The 19215-nt window shown below is 46.9% G+C and overlaps 1 protein-coding gene across 1 annotated transcript; it reads right to left on the bottom strand.

Annotated features, from left to right (window-relative positions):
• Positions 1 to 253: 253 nt before the first annotated feature.
• On the bottom strand, positions 254 to 17474 carry URM1 (ubiquitin related modifier 1). The gene is made up of 5 exons (XM_087704615.1): positions 17409 to 17474; positions 13274 to 13344; positions 3278 to 3359; positions 1726 to 1774; positions 254 to 1008 (listed from the first exon to the last, which is right to left on the bottom strand). Exons 1-5 carry the CDS (start codon positions 17468 to 17470, stop codon positions 940 to 942), a joined length of 333 nt encoding a protein of 110 aa, XP_087560741.1. The 5' UTR covers positions 17471 to 17474; the 3' UTR covers positions 254 to 939.
• Positions 17475 to 19215: the final 1741 nt, after the last annotated feature.

The following is a 19215-nucleotide window of genomic DNA, read 5'->3' as shown; positions in this document are numbered from 1 at the left end:
GTTTCCTGAGAAATCTCAGGTTGTATCATCTCTGCTGGGGTCTTTCTGACCAGGGATGGAACTGGTCTGTTTCTAGGGCCCATCTTCATTTGTGGAAAGCATTAAAAGCAAGAATTATCTGCGGATAACACGGGAGCAGAGGGTAGCCGTTTTATTCGTTGCTAGAGAAGGTGGCAACAAGAGCGGGCCTTTGGCATCCTTAATGGAAGGGGCACATAAACCGTGGTTAGCGGGTGAGTTATTAGCACAGGAAGCTCCGCACAATATTTATTTAAAATATAGGTACAAGGAAGGCAAGCAAGGGAATAAGAATAACAAGAGTTGAGGGTCTCTTAGTCCAGCCCCTTGCACAAGCGGGAGGCCCTCAAACAGTCCAGAGTTTTGCACAACTTTGGTACACGCGTAACGCACACCCTAAATTCAAAGCAAGGATTTGTAGGTGAGCCGCGCAGGTTCTTTCTGGTTCAGCTAGCGCAATGCCGGTTGAAGGCCTATAGCAACGAATAAGGCCTGCGGATCAAAGAGAGGCAAGCCAAGGCAGAGACTGTGGTACTAAAGGCCTGGAAGGCTGGATCAGAGGCAGAGAAAGTTCCTGCCCTTGTCTCATCCCAGCCCTGAGATTGTCTTGTCGGGCTGCTAGGGAGGGGGAAAAAAAAGACGGGAATTTTTTGCTCGCTGCAAACCACAACAGGGCTCAGCTACAGCCCTGTGGTCCCCAAGTCATTTCGCGCAGTCGATGACGTCTCGGGGGCTCGCCTGGCCCACTGACCCGAGATAACATTCTCCAGAGTTACATTCTTCCCCTCCAAAGCTGGGATTCAACCCCGCAGGTAGGTCCAGGTGCTCCAAAAACGTTGGCTTTCTGACGAAGTTGGCTCAACCCAGGCGGTTTACTTTTGTCCTCCTTGCTGTTTTGGGGACAGCCCCTCCCTGGCGGGCCTAACCCCCGTGTAAGGTGGAGATGAAAACCACATGATCCCGATCTTGCAGTTGATAGTCCAGGTTGCCCTGAAGGAAGCAAGGAAGGAAAGAAGAAAGCAATGAAGGAGATGAGCAGACAGAGCTGGAAGGCGGAGTGAAATGCGCCATCAGTTTGGCATCCTTGTGTCGCCACGAGAGATCCAAGTCCAGTAACCACTGAATTCCCCTTATTTCTTTGCAAAATTTATTGGCCGCCCATCTTACCCAGGGTAACTCTTTCTGTTGACCCTTCTCTAGTGCTGACCGATAGTTGGCCGTATATCGGCTTAAGCAATAAATCTTTATGAATGACCATTCAACCGGTGGCCCTGATCCTTTGTGCCTCATGGTCAAGGGATGGTTTGGAAGGTGCTGAAGTCCACTTTGCTCCTCCTTAACCCAGGTGAAATGCCCCAAAATAGCCGAGGAGGACTGGAAACCCCAGTGGGTATCAAATAAAAGAAGGATCAGAGGTTGCATTCTACGTGTTTGGACCAGTTTGCCCGAACCAGTAGCGGAAATCGCGAGTGGTCCCGCCCCGCCTTTACGGCAGCCCATTTAGGCCCTTTTTTTCCCACCCAAAGCGCATGCGTTCCCCTTTGCGAACCGGTAGGGAAGGTAAGTGCATACCCCTGACAGGGATGGTTCATTTCAGTATCCAGAAAGGGAAGGGGATACCCCAAAAACTGACATCACAATCCCTTTGTCCTCCCTTCTGGCCACCAAGAAAGTAGACACCCTCCGCATAACCAAAATGAGACGTACCATCAGCTCCCAATCTGCATCATTAATAAGCACCAGGATTCCTGGGCGCCTACAGGGAAAACAGAGAAGCTGTTAAGAGAACAGGTTGTGGGTCTAGGAACCTGTTCGGCAGTGGCAGGATTTGTCTGGGAGCGCACTTAAACCATGTCCCATGGCTGATTTATTTCCGCCCTCCCAAAAATTTCTCCCAAGGTTCAGCCAAGATCTATTTCCCGTACGTGAATTAAATTAGGGTTTTAAGAACTCCTGTTGTCCTGCCAGGCCTTTTAAAATGTTGCCGTATGCTGGAACTATGACCCTTCCTGCTTTTAATCCTCTTCAAGGGAGAACGACCCCTGCAATTTTCACAGCTTCCTCGCAGCATTTATTCTGCCCTCTCTAACCAAGCGACATCCATCAAGGAGATCCATCGTTAACGGCGAGCTGCAAATTTAGCCTGGCCTCCTTAGCTTCTTACAGGCTGTGACAGTCGCTTGCAAATCCGCTTCCAACAACTGAAGTTCGCATCCGTTAAGGATTAAAGCGGGGTGGTGTTTCCCCCCCCCTTGCAGGTTTTCGGATTCGCCCACCTTAAAAAGGGTTTTGGGGTGGTCTCGTTTGGAAGGTCCTTGGAGACTAGTGCCCATAGGCTGAATGCCAGACGGCCTTGAGGCCGAGCAACCCTGGTTAGCATCGGGATAGGCTGTGACTGATTGAGAGATATCTGTCCTAAAATGCTCCGAGGCAACACGTCATCACCGGCTTGGTACAATCCTGTTCATGCCTGTAATTTAAATCTGCCCTGCGGACTGAGCATAGATGCGGTGAAAGAAAAAAAAGCGAAGTATCAGCTAAGATCCCACAGAAAGCCTGTGGGATCGTGATCGACAGGAATTCCCCCCCTCCCCCAAATCTATCTTCAGCTTCCTAGCTATTGTATTTCCCAGGGGTTGGAAAGAACTGGCGCCCCAAGCTGCCCTCCCACACCGAATGGAGGGGATGACAGGACGAATGCTAACCAGGCCATCCTGGTCTCACTGCAGAGGGGAAATTTAGGAAGGGGTGGGAGGGGAAAGGACTTGAAAAGGGGGAGGATTTCCACAAAGGCTGCGTGAAGTCGACCGTCTCCGTTCTTCCAGGATGGTAATGGCGGGAGGCGGATGGCGTGGAGACACCCTCGAAGACGTCAGCTACGGGAGAGCGAGGCGCTTCCACGGACAGGGGCAGTGTGGCGTGGAGGATTAGGAAGACAGGCCCAGCTGAGGGAGAGATCATTGTTTCTCATCTTCACTCAGGACTGAACGCGGAGGGTTAAGCCTCTACAATCGGAGGGCGGTTGGCTGGGAAGAGCCAGAGAAAAAACACCGTATCGTCAAATAGACACCGAATCGATGCAACCCCATCCTACGACAGGCACTAGCCGGGTTTCATTTCGAAAGGGGAGCAAAATGGCCCAAAATTGGGCCTTGCGAGGGAATTTCCTAGAAGGCGTGCCCTCGTTTGCAAACGATAAAAGCTGTGAGCCTCTCTGCTCGTGTGTGTGTGTGTGTGTGTGTGCGGACTGTGTACTCACACTGAGTCTCCTTGCACAAATAATTCAGGCCTCTCTTTCAGGAGGTTCTCTTTGATCCATGTCAGCAAATGTCGGAGCTTCCCTAAAAAAAAAGAAGTGAATAAATAAATTTTAAAAAGACCTCGCTGGGAGCATATCGCAAGCCGCAAGCTTGGCTTTTCTTTCCCCCATTCCTTAATTCAGCAAAATCTTCCATTTCTCGGTTTAGGAAAAGCTCCTACTTCCCTTCCTCCTGCAGGGAGACGTGTGGGGCGATATTCCCCCTTCCCCCTTTTTCTTGTTTTTAGTATCAATTTAACCGACAAAAGGCCGAAAATTCTTTCAGGGGGACGATAACATCGGCTCGTTTCTTCCTGGGGAGATGAGAAGAGGGCTGAGGTGGGAGGTGCAGAGGGAATTAATTGGTTAATAGGATCTTTTAAAAAGAAAGCAGGCTGGTTAATACTTCATGTGGGGGTTTTTCCCCCTCCCCCCCAGTGTTTCTGCTCTTTGTCTTTTCCGCAGAGCTTAATAGTTCTTAAAAATCACCCATCTGGACTACTCCAGTGTCTGCTAAGGACACTGCATCAACCCCTCTGCGTAAAGTAGGTGTTAATACTTAACGCCATTAAAATAATAAACATTTAGCCCCGGGGCTCCTATAATTCAGCCCGCTGCATCTTCAAATTATCTTGAAATCCTACTGCCAAACCGCACCCCCCCGCCCTTCTTACGATCAGACAGAAGCCTTTAATGTAATACGTGTCCCTTTTATACCGCAGGACAGGATAGTAGGACAGTGATTCAGATCAGTGTCCCTTAACAAGTATCTTCTTGATTTTATTCACCTTGGGAGGGGGGTGTTTCCCACCCCCCCACCCCAATCGTCAACAAAGGCGCTCCGTAGGTGTTTAGGAGAGAGTCCAGAGACTGAGGTAGTAAAGAAATAAAATATCCCCCCCCTTCTTCCCCCTCCCAGAGAAAAATGTAATCGCTGCGTCATTCCCAGGCAGAGATTCAGTTTCTAACCGTGATGCCTTTGGAGGAAACTTGAGGAAGGACCACCACCCCCTTTAATACGAGGGGTCCTGCCTTTACGGGGATGAGGAGAGGATTGGAAGAAGAGGGGCTTCCCCCACCCCTCATGCGCAGGGAGGTCATTAAAGCAATTGAGAAGTCAAACTTAGAACAGAAAGGAAGCCGAAAAGCAAGGCTTTACTCCGTGGGAGCCTCTGGAGCCATTCTCAGGACCTTGGGACCATCACTGGGGACCCAGATTGTTGGGGGGGGGGCGCAAAAGGCTGACTCTGCACACTGCTTAGAGAGGGCCGTAAAGCCCTGTGAAGCGGGATATAAATCTAAGTGCTATGGCTATCTATGCTGCTATCTCTTATCCTATTCTACTCCACTCCACTCCTCCCTCCCTCTCACTACCAACCTACCTACCTTTCACAATAGCACTTAAACTTATATACCTGAGTCTGGTGAGATTTGAACTGCTGAACTGCAGCTAGCAGTCAGCTGAAGTAGCCTACAGTATGGGACTCTAACCTTGGCTCGCTTGCTCATTCTGTCTGTCTGTCTGTCTGTCTGTCTGTCTATCTATCTATCTATCTATCTATCTATCTATCTATCTATCTATCTATCTATCTATCATCTATCTATCTATCTATCTATCATCTATCTATCATCTATCTATTTATCTATCTATCTATCATCCAATATTTTCTGTGTTCTATCTACTCCCTCTGTATCTCTCTCTCATCTATCTATCTAATCTCTTCTATCTAATCTCTCTCTCATCTAACATTTTCTATCTGTCTTTTAACTACTCCCTCTGTATCTCTCTCTCATCTAATATCTATCTAATCTCCCTCTGTCTGTCTGTCTCTATCTCTCTCCCTCTCATCCATCCATCCATCCATCCCTATCTATCTATCTATCTATCTATCTATCTATCTATCTATCTATCATCTATCTATCTATCTATCTATCTATCTATCTATCTATCTATCTATCTATCTATCTATCATCTATCTATCTATCTGCCAGGAGACGGGAACAAGTCAGAAATCAGGGTAGACCTGGGAGTAAGGCCACAGGTGGAAGGTGAATGGCCCCTCCCAGAGGAGATAAAAGAGGAGCGAAAGGGAAGTGGGCTTTTGCAGGAAACAATTCGTTCGTTCGGTCGTTAGATTCATTTCAGGAGTGTGAAGATCTGTCCGTGAATCTCAGAGACTCTGTATATAAAGTTTTTTTCATTTTTTCATTTTCATAACATATAATCACATGTATACTATTACATAGCCAACATAGCTAGGTCTACATCTCGGCCAAAATTAGGCTGGGAGGGTGGGGAGAGGGGAAGTTAAAAGCACAATGACTATATATGTGTACTTTTAAAAGAGGAAGATATATGTTAAAATTAAATATCTATATTGAAAAGGAATTATAAATACCATCAACATAAAATGGAGCTTGCTCAGAAGCTGAAATACACCAAGTAAATGAGATGAAGAGTGTGGAAGGGAGGAGAGAGGTAAGGGAAGAAGAGAGGGATAGGAGAGAGGGCAAAGAGGGGAAGAGGAGGAGAGAAAGACGGAGTGGAAAGGGGAGAGAGGAGAAGGGGAGAGGAAGAGGAAGTAGAGAAGAGAAGGACGTCAGAGGGAAGAAAGGAGGTAGGGAGGAGGAGCAGAGAGGGAGAAGAAAGTGATGGATAAGATACAAATATGTGGTATGGAGAGCAGAAGAGCCAATAATTGTTTTTGGGAGTTGATGGTAAAATGAATTGATGGAAACCTTTAATACTACAATACGATGTTGGCTATGTAATAGAATCTCAGGGACTCTGAGCCCAGCCTTTCCTTGAACAGCATCACATTTGGGAAAATATTTACATGGCCGCTTTCCAAGCTAGATCTTGAGAGACCGCCTCCTGCCAATTACCTCCCTGCGACCAATTAGATCACATAGATTAGGCCTCCTCCGAGTTCCATCTGCCAGTCAGTGCCGACTGGCAACTACACGGAGGAGAGCCTTTTCAGTAGTAGCTCCGACCCTTTGGAACGATCTCCCCGTGGAGATTCGTACCCTCACCACCGTCCAGACCTTCCGCACAGCCCTTAAGACCTGGCTAGCTCGTCAGGCCTGGGGACAAAGATAACTGTCCCCACCCGAATGATGAATGAATGTTGCTTACTATTTTACTTCTATGTATTGTTGTGTTTATTGTCTGCATCCCCCCCCCCTTATTTTATGTAAGCCGCCCTGAGTCCCCTCAGGGAAAAGGGCGGCCCATAAGCATTAATAAATACCTAAATACCTAGATAAGGTCGGTGGTCATAAATACTCCTTTGAAAGACTGCTTGCCAGGCCTTGCTGAGTGTGAATGAGAGGAATTCACATTTGTTTAATAAAAGGGATTGGGAGTAAAGCCACACCTCGGAGGTGATTGGCCCCTCCTATATGAAATAAAAGAAGAGCGAAAGGGGAGGGAGCTTTTGCAGGAAACAATGTGTTCCTTCGGTCGTTTCAGGAGTGTGAAGATCTGTCCGTGAATCTCAGGGACTCTGTGCCCAGCCTTTCCTTGCACAGCACCTCATTTAGAAAAATATTTACATGGCCGCTTTCCAAGCTAGATAAGGTCGGTGGTCGTAAATACTCCTTTCAAAGACTGTTTGCCAGGCTTTGGCTGAATGGGAATGAGAGGAATTCACCTTCGTTTAACAAAAGGGGTTTTGGGGGGAAGCCTCGGTCGGAACAGCTGTGTTTCACCTTGTCCACAACGCCCTGGGCACAAGGCGGAGGCCAGGAAGAAGACGTGAGATGTCCCACCAAGCCAGTCAACCAGGCATGGGGGGGGGGGCGTCAACGCTTCCATCAAGTCTTGAATGGGCTGCTCCGACGCTTCACTGAGGGAGGGGGGGTACAAGGACCCGGAGCCCTCCCCTAGGCCTTTCACCCCATCCCCCAGGAGAAGGGGGATCATTTATCACAGTGACCAGAGTCAAGCTTCAATTTGCTTCGAGGTCACTACCTCCAACCAATTGTCATCCCGTCGCCATGACAAAGCACGCCTGAACGAGGTAGCCCCTCTTTGGATTGATAGATGACTTATTCTTCACGTTTAAAAAACAATAACGAAGGGGGGGAGAGGAGGAGGAGGAGGGACCCACTCGGTCTGGGAGAAGCGAAATGTGGCATGGCTGAATGAAGAGGAGGGCAGAAGGACGGGCTCGGGGAAGGTCACAAGCTGAAATGAGGGAGCCTTGGGAGGGTCTTTCTCATTTGTATCACCCCCCCCCCGCTCCCAAAAACCTTAAATACATCATGCAGGGCTGGAGTGGGGGCGTAGGTAATGGGAAGAACCCACCCTAACGGATGTTTGATAGTGAGTTAGTCGGCATATAAATTTAACGCAGAAAACTTAAAAAAAAAAAACATCCATGGGGGGAGGAGGAGAAGAGGAGGAGGAGGAGAAAAAGAAGGAGAAAGGAGGAAGGAGGAGGAGGAGGAGAAGAAGAGGAGGGGGAGAAGAAGAAAAAGAGAGAGGAGGAGAAGAGAAGGAGGCAGAGAAAGAGGAGGAAGAAGAAGAGGAGAAAAGGAAGAAGAGGAGGAGGGGGAGAAGAAGAGGAGGAGGAGGAGAGGAGGAGAAAAAAGTAGGAAGAACAAGGAGGAGGAGGAGAAAGAGAGAGGAGGAAGGGAGGAGAGAGGAGGAGGAGGAGGAGGAATAAGAAGAGGAGAAAAGAACAAGAAAAGGAAGAAGAGGAGAAAAATAAAAAGAAGAGGAGGAGAAAAGAGGAACAAGGACAAGAAGAGGAGGAGGTAAAGAAGGGGAGAAAGAGAGAGAGGAAGGAGGAAGAGGAGGAGGAGGAGGAGAAAGAGGAAGAGGAGGAGAAAGAGGAGAAGAAGAGGTGGTGAAAAAGAAGGAAGAACAAGAAAAAGATGACGAGGAGGAGGAGGAGGTGAAGAAGGGGAGAAAGAGAAAGAGAGGAGGAAGGAGGAAGAGGAGAAGGAGGAGAAGGAGGAGGGAGAAAGAGGAAGAGAAAGAGGAGAAGAAGGTGAAAAAGAAGGAAGAACAAGAAAAAGACGAGGAAGAGAAGAAGAGGAGGAGGAGGGGAGAAGGAGGAGAAAGAGCAAGAGGAGGAAGAGAGAAGGAGAAAAGGAGGGGAGTCCAGGTGGGTGTTTCACCTCAAGAGGTCACCTTCCCTGAGTACGCATCACAAGGGACGAAAGAGAGCAAGAAAGCCATCCAGCCAGCCTCAGCTGCAGCCTGGTCTGGATTCAAATTCTCCCTGGGGAACAAAGTGAAATTTCGCTCCCTCGGCAAGCCAGCCAAGTTGAGCATCTGTTAACGTTTGTCCAGATATGCAAGCTATGGTAATTAGACGCAGCCCTCCGAGACAGGAGCGGGAGCAATTTCATATCGGCCTCTCTTTCCCTGCTCCTGCACTCGCTCTCCCCACACCGGAAGCCTCGAGGGGGTCTCCAGAACTCAGCCACAGCAGCAAAAAACGCTCCGCGCAATTCAAGTCAGGGAAACGGCTTCGCATCACGGGAGGTCTAGGAACCAAGGTCGACCCTGTGAACTGGATGGCTGCTCCTCTCAAAACTTCTATTTCCCATAACGGAAAATGGGAATAACGAATCCAGGATGTTTCTAGGGAGAGAGAAGACATCCTGATCTATCTTAGCCAACCTCTCCCCGCCTTTCCATCGTTAAAAAGCAAAAACCAACAAGCTTGAGGGACGTCTGTGCAAAAGAACCAGGAAGGGTGGGGTCCTTGGTACTCTCTGAACTTGGGTGTTTTCTCCCACTAGCGCTGATGATGTAAGCTAGTTGGGTAATGAAACGTCTGCAAGAAAACCACAAGGCTCAGGGAACACCGAGGACCTCACAGTCCTCCTCCTCCTCCCTTTTCTCCTTCCTCCTCCTCCTCTCTCCACAAACACCACTCCCTTCTAGCACTAAAGATGTTCCCTAGTTGGGTCATGAAACGTCTGCAAGAAAACCACCGAGTTCAGGAGGCATCAGGGGCCCCTCAGTTCCACCCTGAGTGACAAACGTTCTCAGAATCGGGAATGCTTTGGCTGGGGAAAGAAGAGACGGCAATCCAGCCAATTTAATCAAGGCTGATAAAACTTTTGAGTCATTTCATTCAAGAAATCTTAGTGTGTTGAGTAACTTAAAAAAGACTCGATGCAGTTGCATAGATGAATCAAAGAATGTGTGTGGGGGTGTTTGTCTGTATGTTTAGATCTCTCTATATCTACCTACCTACCTACTGGTCTGTCTGTCTATCTATCTATCTATCTATCTATCTCTATCCCTCTCTTTTATCTATTTCTATCTATATATCTCTATCTCCATCCATCCATCCATCCATCCATTTCTATCTATCCCTATCTCTATCCATCTCTCTCTCTATCAATCTATTCATCGATCTACCTATCTATATCTATCTATCCCCACACTCTCTTTCTATCTATATATCTCTAGCTCTCTCTCTCCATCCATCTATTGATTGACCTATCTCTATCTATCCCTCTATTTCTATCCCTATCTCTCTCTCCATCCATCCATCCCTCTCTAGCTCTATATCTCTCCACCCATCCATCTATTGATCGATCTACCTATCTATATCTATTTATCCCTCTCTCTATTCCTATCCCTATCTCTCTCTCCATCCATCCATCCATCCATTGATTGATCTATCTATATCTATCCCTCCCTATTTCTTTCTTTCTCTTTCTATCTATCTCCCTCTCTCTCTCCATCCATTATCTATATATTGATTGATCTACCTATCTATATCTATCTGTCTCTCTCCCTCCCCATCCATCCATCCATCCATCCATCCATCCATCCATCCACCTACCTGATCGATCTATCTCTCTCTTTCCCTCCCTCCATTGATCAATCTACTGATTTCTATCTATCCCTATCTTTATCTATCTCTCTACCTCTTTCTCTCTACCTATCTCTCTCTCTCTATTCCTCTATCTATCTATCTATCTATCTATCTATCTATCTATCTATCTATCTATCTATCTATCTATCTATCTATCTCCATCCATACATCTTCACCCTTGAGCCTTGTCTTTAAAGAGAGTCCTTTTCCCTAGAGGCATTAATGCAGCAATGTCTCTCCTGCTTCAGAGATCTAGCAGTGATGAGCGCCTTGAAAGAAGATTTAGGCTGATTAATCTAAGAGAGCACTCGGTCAATTCCAAACCCAAAGGAGCCCAGATTAAAGTCTCTCTTGATTTTTATCCAGTGGAGCAGGGAGGGAGGAAAGGGGGACGGGATTTTATGCTGTTCAGGAGAAGCCCCTGCAAAAACGCGCAATTCCGTCTCATCCCAGGTTTGCAAGGGGTCAAATTTAAACTCTGACCATCCCAGAGGTTTCTATCTCCCCCCCCCCGCTCTCTTTCACTCCTCCCCTCTGGCCCCATCTTCAAGAAAAGACAAACAGAGGGCCTTTAAGGCAAACAGCTCCAATCTCAAACTATTACCCCCCTCTCCCCAATTTTTTTTTTAAATCAGGACAATCTCACCCAGTTTCTCAGCCTTCATCTGAAAGGGGAGAGAAAGGCAAGGGAGAAGACTGGTGAAAGAGGAAAGGGGTGGGGGGTGGGTGGGAGAGAGATTTACAAATGAAAGGAATCAAGAATGGAGCAGTTTGTGGGATAAAGTTGGTGGGGATAAAGCAGCGGGGCCCTTTTTACAGATGTGTGGGGCAGGGGCGGCCCATTGTTTAATTAAGCAGAAAGTAGCTCTTTTCAAAAGCAATTTTGCACAGGACACACACACACAAACACAGACACCCACCCCCCCAGCTTCTGCAAACACAGCGCCTTGCAAGAGAGGGAGGGAGGGCTGCCAGAGGAGAAAAGAACAGCTGGCAGTGTGAACTGTGCAATGACTGCAGAGTTTAAGGGTCTGCAGATGCACCTCCTTCCCTCCCCACACTGTCACCTTTTTACTGGGGTGCAGATTGGGGAGGGGGGGGTCAAGGAAGAGGCTGGAGGGGTGGTGACAGAGGACTTTAATGGTTGGTTCCTTCTTTCTGCTTTGCGTTCTCCAAACAGACGCCGAATCTGTTTTCTTTTTCCTCTCTTAAGAGATGAGAATCCCTAAAAGGAACTTCCCAAGTTTGGGGTGTGGGTCTGTGTGTGTGTGTGGGGGGGGGTTCCTCCGTCCCCACCCCTTCCTCTCTTTTCCTGGACTCTGCTCCCCTCTCTACGCGGGACACCTGCCTCTTTCATTCGATACACCTCTGCTGCTGGGCAACTCCGGCAGGGCAGCCCAGCTTAAGAAAACCTGGCAGGAAAAGACTTGGGTTTAAAAAAAAGGGGGGGGGGAATGGATTAAAAAACAGGATCACAAAGGGGCGTAAATGATCTCATTCTCCGCCAGCTAACATGATACTTGACTGCTGCAAAACCGGGGTTTGCAACTCCCAGGCCTTTGCATGTTAAGGGGAAGGAGGAGGAGCGTCGGGGCCCAGGTTTCGATCAGCCTGGGAAAGCTGGATGGTTCTGAATTCCAAGCCGAAAACAATCCGAAATAAATCCGGTTTCATTTTTGCCAGCAAAGGGGGGGAAAGAGTGAAAACTATTCTCTAAATACGATGAGGAACAAATCTCTTTAGCTCAACTTTATTTCATCTCCCAGGGTTCCTCTGTGAAGAAGAAGAAAAAACCCCAAATATTCTCCCAGGAACTTCAAAATCATCTTTGGTCATCAGAGGAAGGTTTCTGTAGCATCTCAAGAATCCTTTGGGCATCTTAGAAATGTAGTATTTTTTTTAAAATCATTTTACTTTGTTAGGGATTGTCATTATGGACATGCAGCTCCTAAGGATGGTACCTCTTCTGACCTAGGCTTCACCAAGTCCCGACAAAACCCCTTTTTTATGAAGCGAAGGTGAATTCCGCTCATTCACATCCAGCAAAGTCCCGGCAAACAGCCTTTCAAGGGTGAATTGGCAACCACAGACCTTATCAGACTTGGAGAGCTGCCAGGCCGATATCATTCAAACGCCAAGCTGTAGCAGCAATTACTTGGCAAGGAGTCTCTGAAAGTCACGGACAAATCTTCACACTAATGAAGCGAACTAATGGTCTTCTGTAAATTCCACTCCCCTTTTGCTCCTCTTTATTCCCTATCATCCACCTGTGCCTTTACTCCCGAGTCGACCCTTGTTCCATAGCTGTTTCCTTCTCCTGGCAGCTCTGCGTATGCGCACATTGGGATCAGGCTCCAGCTGTTCTTCTGCCCCACTGATCTCCGACTCCGAAGGCAGCTGATAACTGTCAGACGGCCCTGGCCCCCTCTCTGCCTCCGACACAGAGCCCTCATCAGAGCCTTCCCCAGACTCCAGGACTGGCCCATGTCCCTCCCCAACCTCCTCACTGTCCGAGTCTTCCACCAGCTCCGCTGGCAGGCCACAACACTACCTTCCATGACGGTATCTGGGTGGTCTCTAAAGATTGAATTGAATTTTATTATTTGTATGCCGCCCTTCTCCGGGAGGGACTCAGGGCGGCGAACAACTCAAAAGGGGAAAAGGGGAACATAGAACAGAATACAAGTAATTAAAATAGGCAAGAATCACACAACCACACAAGTCGAGAGGGGAGGGGAACTCATCAACCCCAAGCCTGCCGGCAAAGCCAGGTTTTGACGGCTTTTCAGAAGGCCTGGAGAGAGGTGAGGATCCGAATCCCTGCGGGGAGTTCGTTCAAGAGGGCCGGAGCTGCCACAGAGAAGGCCCTCCCCCGGGTAGTAGCCAGGTGGCATTGGCTAGTAGACGGAACCCGGAGGAGGCCAACCCTGTGTGATCTAGTGGGTCTTTGGGAGGTGATTGGCAGCAGGCGGTCTCTCAAGATGGCTTTTGTGCTGCTTTTCCAAGAGGTTTGGCTTACGTTTATGTGTTAAGGCTGCCGAGAGAGGTTGTTATTTAAATAAAATAAGCACCTGCAAGGACTTGTTATCAGTCAGTCAATACTCACAAGGTTCAGACTGGTGGGGCAAATTCACCTGATGTTTTCGTACCCCATCAAACAGGAGTTCTGCTCCGCCTCTGAAATTCAAAGGAGGGAGGAGGAGGAGGAGAGAGAAACATTTTAAAGCTATAAGTACAGGAGGAAAAAAATAATTGCATGTAGGGAGTCTAGAAAGCTGAAAGGAGAATTCACTGAGGCCCAGAATATTTTGGTTAAATCCAGGGATGCGAAGGAAGAGTTTTGGTTATATATTTTTTTTTCTGAGAACACAGCACTTCCTTTGTAAGGCTATGGTTTCTGGGTAGTTGCTCTCCTCGAAGAAAGCTGTTGGCCCTGTCTGATTTTTCTCCCTCCACCCCCTCCCTCCCTCCCTCCCCAAATTGTTATCTGAAAACTGAAAATAGCAATTATTAAATGTTGGAGGGAGCTAGAAATTCATGCCAAAGGCGCAGCTTGAGCAGTGGCTGCTGGCTTGCCGTGAAAACAAGCTCACACTTTGTGCGTTCCCACAGACAGCGAGATGGCTGATAAGGTCCTTTCTGTAGCATGCTAGCGGGGAGCAGCTCAGCTGCAACACTTACACATAGAGAGGCCATTTAGGCGTTTCCAGGAAAGGAAGGGAGCGGGCGAGAATGACTACACACAGGCCATTCTGGAGGGTAAGAAGGGTATCAGTGTCTCCAGGGGGACGATGCAGGTGGGTCTATCTCAAAAGGGTTCCCTCTTCTCGGTCTTCCCTACCATCCTATGAGACTTAGGGCCTAAGGCATCTAGAGCAGTGGTTCCCAACCTTTCGGACCTCAGGGACTACTAAATTCATAATTTTAAATCCCGCGGACCACTAATAGGATCTGCCTAATGACCGGCTGGGTGGGCGTGGCAAGGTGGCTGTGTGACTGGATGGGTGTGGCCAAGCCGATGTCACTCACGTCAAAACCTGGGGGAGTGGCAAGGCCAGGTACCGGCGCCTGGAGGCTCAGCAGGCTGAGATGGTCAGCCAGTTCCAGGCCATGATGCTGTCCCATTGGAACGAGGCCCTCTGGCTCTTCGCCACCAGCGGAGCTTCCCTCCAACCTTCTCCCAAAGCCCCACACCAGGAGGCTGAAGCAGACCCCAAGTTGGAATTTCTGCCCCCCTCTGACCTGCACAAAAAGACCCCAAAGGGGGAAACTCTCTGCAGCAACACAAGTGTCCACTGCACGTATCCGTCCCAGGAGCCGTAATTTGAGGACCCCCTGATTTAGTGCAATATAAAAAATGCAAATAATTTTTTTGCGGACCACGAACATTTTCTCGCGGATCACCTGTCTAGAGCAGGGGTCCCCAACCCTGATCTGTGGACTGGCACCGATCCACAGAATGCCAGGAACTGGTCCACTCAAACAGCAAAGCCCCATCCGTGGGATGCAGGCAGCACGCAAAACCTCTCCTCCCCTCCAGTCCATGGAAAAAAACCTTTCTCCACGGAACCAATCCCTTTTGGGCACCACTGATTTAGAGTGCATAAGCCTAATATGAGACGAACATAGAAATGTCAGATTTCAACTCACACCGGATCTAGTTTGGCCCATAGGCAGGAATGATGGGACATGTAGTTCCACAGTCCCTTGAGGACTGCTTTTACAAAAGGGGAATCCGATTAACCCTACTTTATGACCCTAGATGAAAATTAACACTGAGAAGGTTAAACTCTTATCCAGAATTGCTTAAAAAAATCCATTCCACATTTATAAATACCATATATATATATATATATATATATATATATATATATATATATATATATATATATATATATATATATATATATATATATATATATATATATAAATATAAATATAAATATAAATATAAATATAAATATAAATATAAACACACACACAACATGCCCCTTTATACAATAATAGTTTAAGATGTGCACAGCCCGTATTTAATGAATTCTGTACAGTAGAAGCCGTACTGGCCAATTGGGTGATTTAGAAAGAGCATTAATAAGAGAAATGGTACCAAAAGGCTAATCCTGATATATACTGGCCTGTTTTATATGAGATAATTCTATATTATGTGGAAGTCTGAAGGTCTAAATCTTTTAAATTAGGCATTCTTCTTTAAATGCGTATAATACTTCTCATTACTGTCCATATATGTTTCAAATACATAAAATTCACATTGAATTTTTGTGCTTGTTGATGACTGCTATAAATTGCTGTTATTCTGAGAAAGCACTGCATCTCACAAAAACTCTTAGTCAAAAAATGTTTGATTCAATTCATTTGCAGTTTAACACAGTGGCTCTTTCTCTATTTAATATGAAGGAACCCCCCACCCCCCACCCCCCACTGTCTTCATAATGGAAAGATTGCTAAATACGAGTAGCAATTTTTAAGCTTAGTTTTTTAAAAATAAAAAGTATATCTATATCTCAGAGAAAAGAATTTCCAATGTGGGTCAACTACATATTGGCAATATGCACTATAGTGTTGGAATTTCTATTATTATATAAAAACTTTTGAATGTTAAACCACATATAAAGGAGCCAATTATATGAGAATAATGAGAAAACATCACTCTGCATGTTCATATTTATTCTTTATGGCTATTTCAAATTCAAACGTCCTACTACTCATTTAAAAAACCCTGAATTCTGGGGACATGGACTAACTCTCAAGACAGAAAGTAAATAAATACATATGATGGTCCATGTTTCTTAACAGTTTACCAGATTCTCCAAGACTGTAGGCAAAAATTCTTAGCTTATCAAACCTTCCAATAAAGACCGTAAAAAAATCTGACATTTCCAACCCACAGCCATTAATATATATATATATATATATATATATATATATATATATATATATATATATATATATATATATATATATATATATATATATATATATACACACACACACACACACACACACACACACACACACACACACACACACACACACACACACACACACCATTTGGCTCTGTTAACCTTGTCCTTGTTTTTTTTTTAAAGGCGTTTTATACATTATTTTATACATTATTTTATACAAAGCCTCTTTCCAAACTCAATTTAAATCTGAATGCAAATTAACCTCTCTTGCTCATTTTCCATTTTGCCTTCATCTTTAAAAGTTCTGTAGCTGGAAGGGAATCACTTCTCTAATGCCGAGGATGAAAAGTATAAAATGGCTTGCAATGGGAGTGCAGTGGGTGTTTTATTTTATTTTTTATTATTTTATTTTATTTATTTTTGCCTGGGTGGGACACAGGCGGAATAACCTTCATATCACAGATCCCCACCCGCCACCGGTCTTCTATATCTTATTGTTCCCCCCCAAAAGAAAGGCACCAAAAGGAAAAGTCGGCTCATCATCCCTCACCCACCCACAAACAGGACCCCTTTCTGATTATTCTGCAGGACTTGAAAGGAGGAAAACCCCCCACAAGATGCTTTAAATATGGTGGGGGGGAGGAACCCCCAGGAATATTGAGAGAACTAGAATTATTCCTGTAAATAAAAGAGCCGTAGTAACTCCATATTTAAACTGTATAACCTAACCATCTGTGAGACATTAAGATAAGGAGTTGTGTAAGAAACCTTTTTTTTGGGGGGGGGAAGGGGAACAAGGTTATAAATTGATTAGTACATTAATACATACATTTATTTTATTGACTATACCTCTACGCTAGAGTTCTATGGTATATAATAATAATAATAATAATAATAATAATAATAATAATAATAATAATTATTATTATTATTATTATTGCTATAACTTTATCACTTTTGAGTTTCACCCCCAATGAAAACGTTAGCCAGGCCTGTGGAGTTCTGGCTTGGCCTGGCTGGGGAGGATGGGAGTTGTAATCCAAGACAGTTAAGAGGCCTTGAAGAAGCCCAATTGTGGGGGAGGGGGGATTAAAGGGGGGTTATTTTATTTCAGGGGTCCCCCTCAATCCCCCCCTTTCCTGGGTAATAAGAGGCCCCCAACCTCACCCCCGCCCCTTTCCCAAGCCCCTCCCTCGCCCTCCAAGCCCCCCCTAACCAAGCCCCCCTTCTCAATCCTACGAGCGACCCCCCCCAAAATGCTCCCTCCCCACCCCAGTTGTTCTCTCCCCCCACCTCCCAGTCCGGGGCTTCCCTCACCCGAACTCCAGCTGGAGAGACAAGGGCGCCGCCATCTTGTCTCCGGGAGCCACGCTGCCCATACCGGAAACGTCCCTGCGCATCCGGGTTAAGGCGCTCGGTTGCCCGGCAACGCGGACGAGAACGCGTGGTGCGGGAAAAAAACCCATAGAGAGGCTAAGGCGGCGCTCCGTCTCTATGATCGACTCTCTCTCTCTCTCTCTCTCTCTCCCTCTCCCTCCCTCCCTCCCTCCCTCCCTCTCTCTCTCTCTCTCTCTCTCTCTCTCTCTCTCCCCGCCCGCCCTGGAGAGGTGGTGGATTACAGTTCCCATGTTGCTGGGCAGGTTGTGGGTGCATGATGGGGGTTGTAGTCCAGCGCTTCTGGAAGGGAGAAGAGTTTAAGTCGGCCAATGTGGTTTTTTTCCCCTCTTGCAAGTGTTTAATGAGAAAAACAGCAACTCACAATAACCCCGATGGTGTTAAACTGGGATACACAATACACAAATCTTTGATAAATGTGGCTAAACAATTAAAAATGCAGCACTTTTCACCTTGGTGTGTGTGGATTAAACTGATCTCCTGGTTTAGTTTCTGTACAGCCAAGGCTGGTGGCTCATTCTGGGTAAAAACCCAAGAAAGAGAAGGAGAGAGATGGAGCAGGGAAGGGAAGGAAGAAGAAAGAGGGAAGGAAGGAGCAGAAATGAAAGGAAGAAGAAAAAGGAGGAAAGGAAGAAAGGGAGCGAAGGAAGGAAGGAGGGGTGGGGAAAGGAAAGGAAAGGAAAAAGAAAAAGGAGGAAAGGAAGAAAGAGCGAAGGAAGGAAGGAGGGGTAAGGAAAGGAAGAAGAAAAAGGAGAAGGAAGGGAGGAGGGGAAAGGAAAGGGGAGAAAGAAGGGAAAGGGAAGGAAGAAGAAAAAGAATGAAAGAAAAGAAAGAGGGAAGGAAGGAGCGGAAACAAAAGGAAGAAGAAAAAGGAGGAAAGGAAGAAAGGGAACAAAGGAAGGAAGGAGGGGTGGGGAAACGAAAGGAAGAAGAAAAAGGAGAAGGAAGAGAGGAGGGGAAAGGAAAGGGAGGAGAAGAAAGAAGGGAAAGGGAAGGAAGGAGGGGAAAGGGAAGGAAGAAGAAAAAGAAGGAAAGGAAGAAGAAAGGGAAGGAAGGAGGGGAAAACAAAAGAAGAAAAAGGAAGAAAGGGAGGGAAGGAAGGAAGGAGGGGAGGGGAAGGAAAGGAAGAAAAAGGAGAAGGAAGAGGGAAGGAAAGGGAGGAGGAGAAAGAAGGGAAAGGAAGAAGAAAAAGGAGAAGGAAAGTAGAAAGAGGGAAGGAAGAAGGGGAAGGAGGAAAGGAAGAAGAAAAAGGAGAAGGAAGAGGGAAGGAAGGAAGGAAGGAAGGAGGGGAAAGGAAAGGGAGAAGGAGAAAGAAGGGAAAGGAAGGAAAAGGGGAAGGAAGGGGGGAAACGAACTGAAAAGAAGAGGGAAAAAAGAAGGAAAGAAAAGGGAAGGAAGTGAGAAAAAGCCAAGCCCAGAGTGTTGACAAGGAAGCCCCCTCAGAAAACACCCAATTAATTTCCAATCAAGCCTTGGGCGGGGGTGGGCGGGGGGCTCTGCCCACAGCTGCCAGGGCCCTTCACCCCGACAAGCCAGCCTGCCAAGCGCCATGGGGCAGGGGCGGGGAGGGGGGCTCCAGAGTCCTTGCAGGAGCAACCATGACAATGGGGGTTTCCTGGCCCAGGGCAGGGGCGGGAGGGGGGGGGGACGCTTTGTTTGCTTTCCCCAGCCTCAGTGGATCGGCACTCCCCTCTGCAGCCCAGAACAAGGGGTGAAGGGGGGGGGGAGA

The sequence above is a fragment of the Thamnophis sirtalis genome, unplaced genomic scaffold, assembly GCF_051295495.1.
Source record: "Thamnophis sirtalis isolate CommonGarterSnake01/CBP01778 unplaced genomic scaffold, rThaSir2_p1.2 scaffold_2, whole genome shotgun sequence".
Lineage (NCBI taxonomy): Eukaryota > Metazoa > Chordata > Lepidosauria > Squamata > Natricidae > Thamnophis > Thamnophis sirtalis.
This window is presented reverse-complemented; position numbering and strand designations above follow the sequence as displayed.

Bases quoted from the DNA above. Each gene is read 5' to 3' on its own strand.
- URM1 (XM_087704615.1), bottom strand. From the start codon at position 17,470: ATGGGCAGCGTGGCTCCCGGAGACAAGATGGCGGCGCCCTTGTCTCTC. The intron at 1,775-3,277 runs GTGAGTACACAG...TTTTCCCTGTAG, and splicing joins TTTGTGCAAGGAGACTCAGT to GCGCCCAGGAATCCTGGTGC. The intron at 1,009-1,725 runs GTACGTCTCATT...TGCTTCCTTCAG, and splicing joins ATGCAGATTGGGAGCTGATG to GGCAACCTGGACTATCAACT.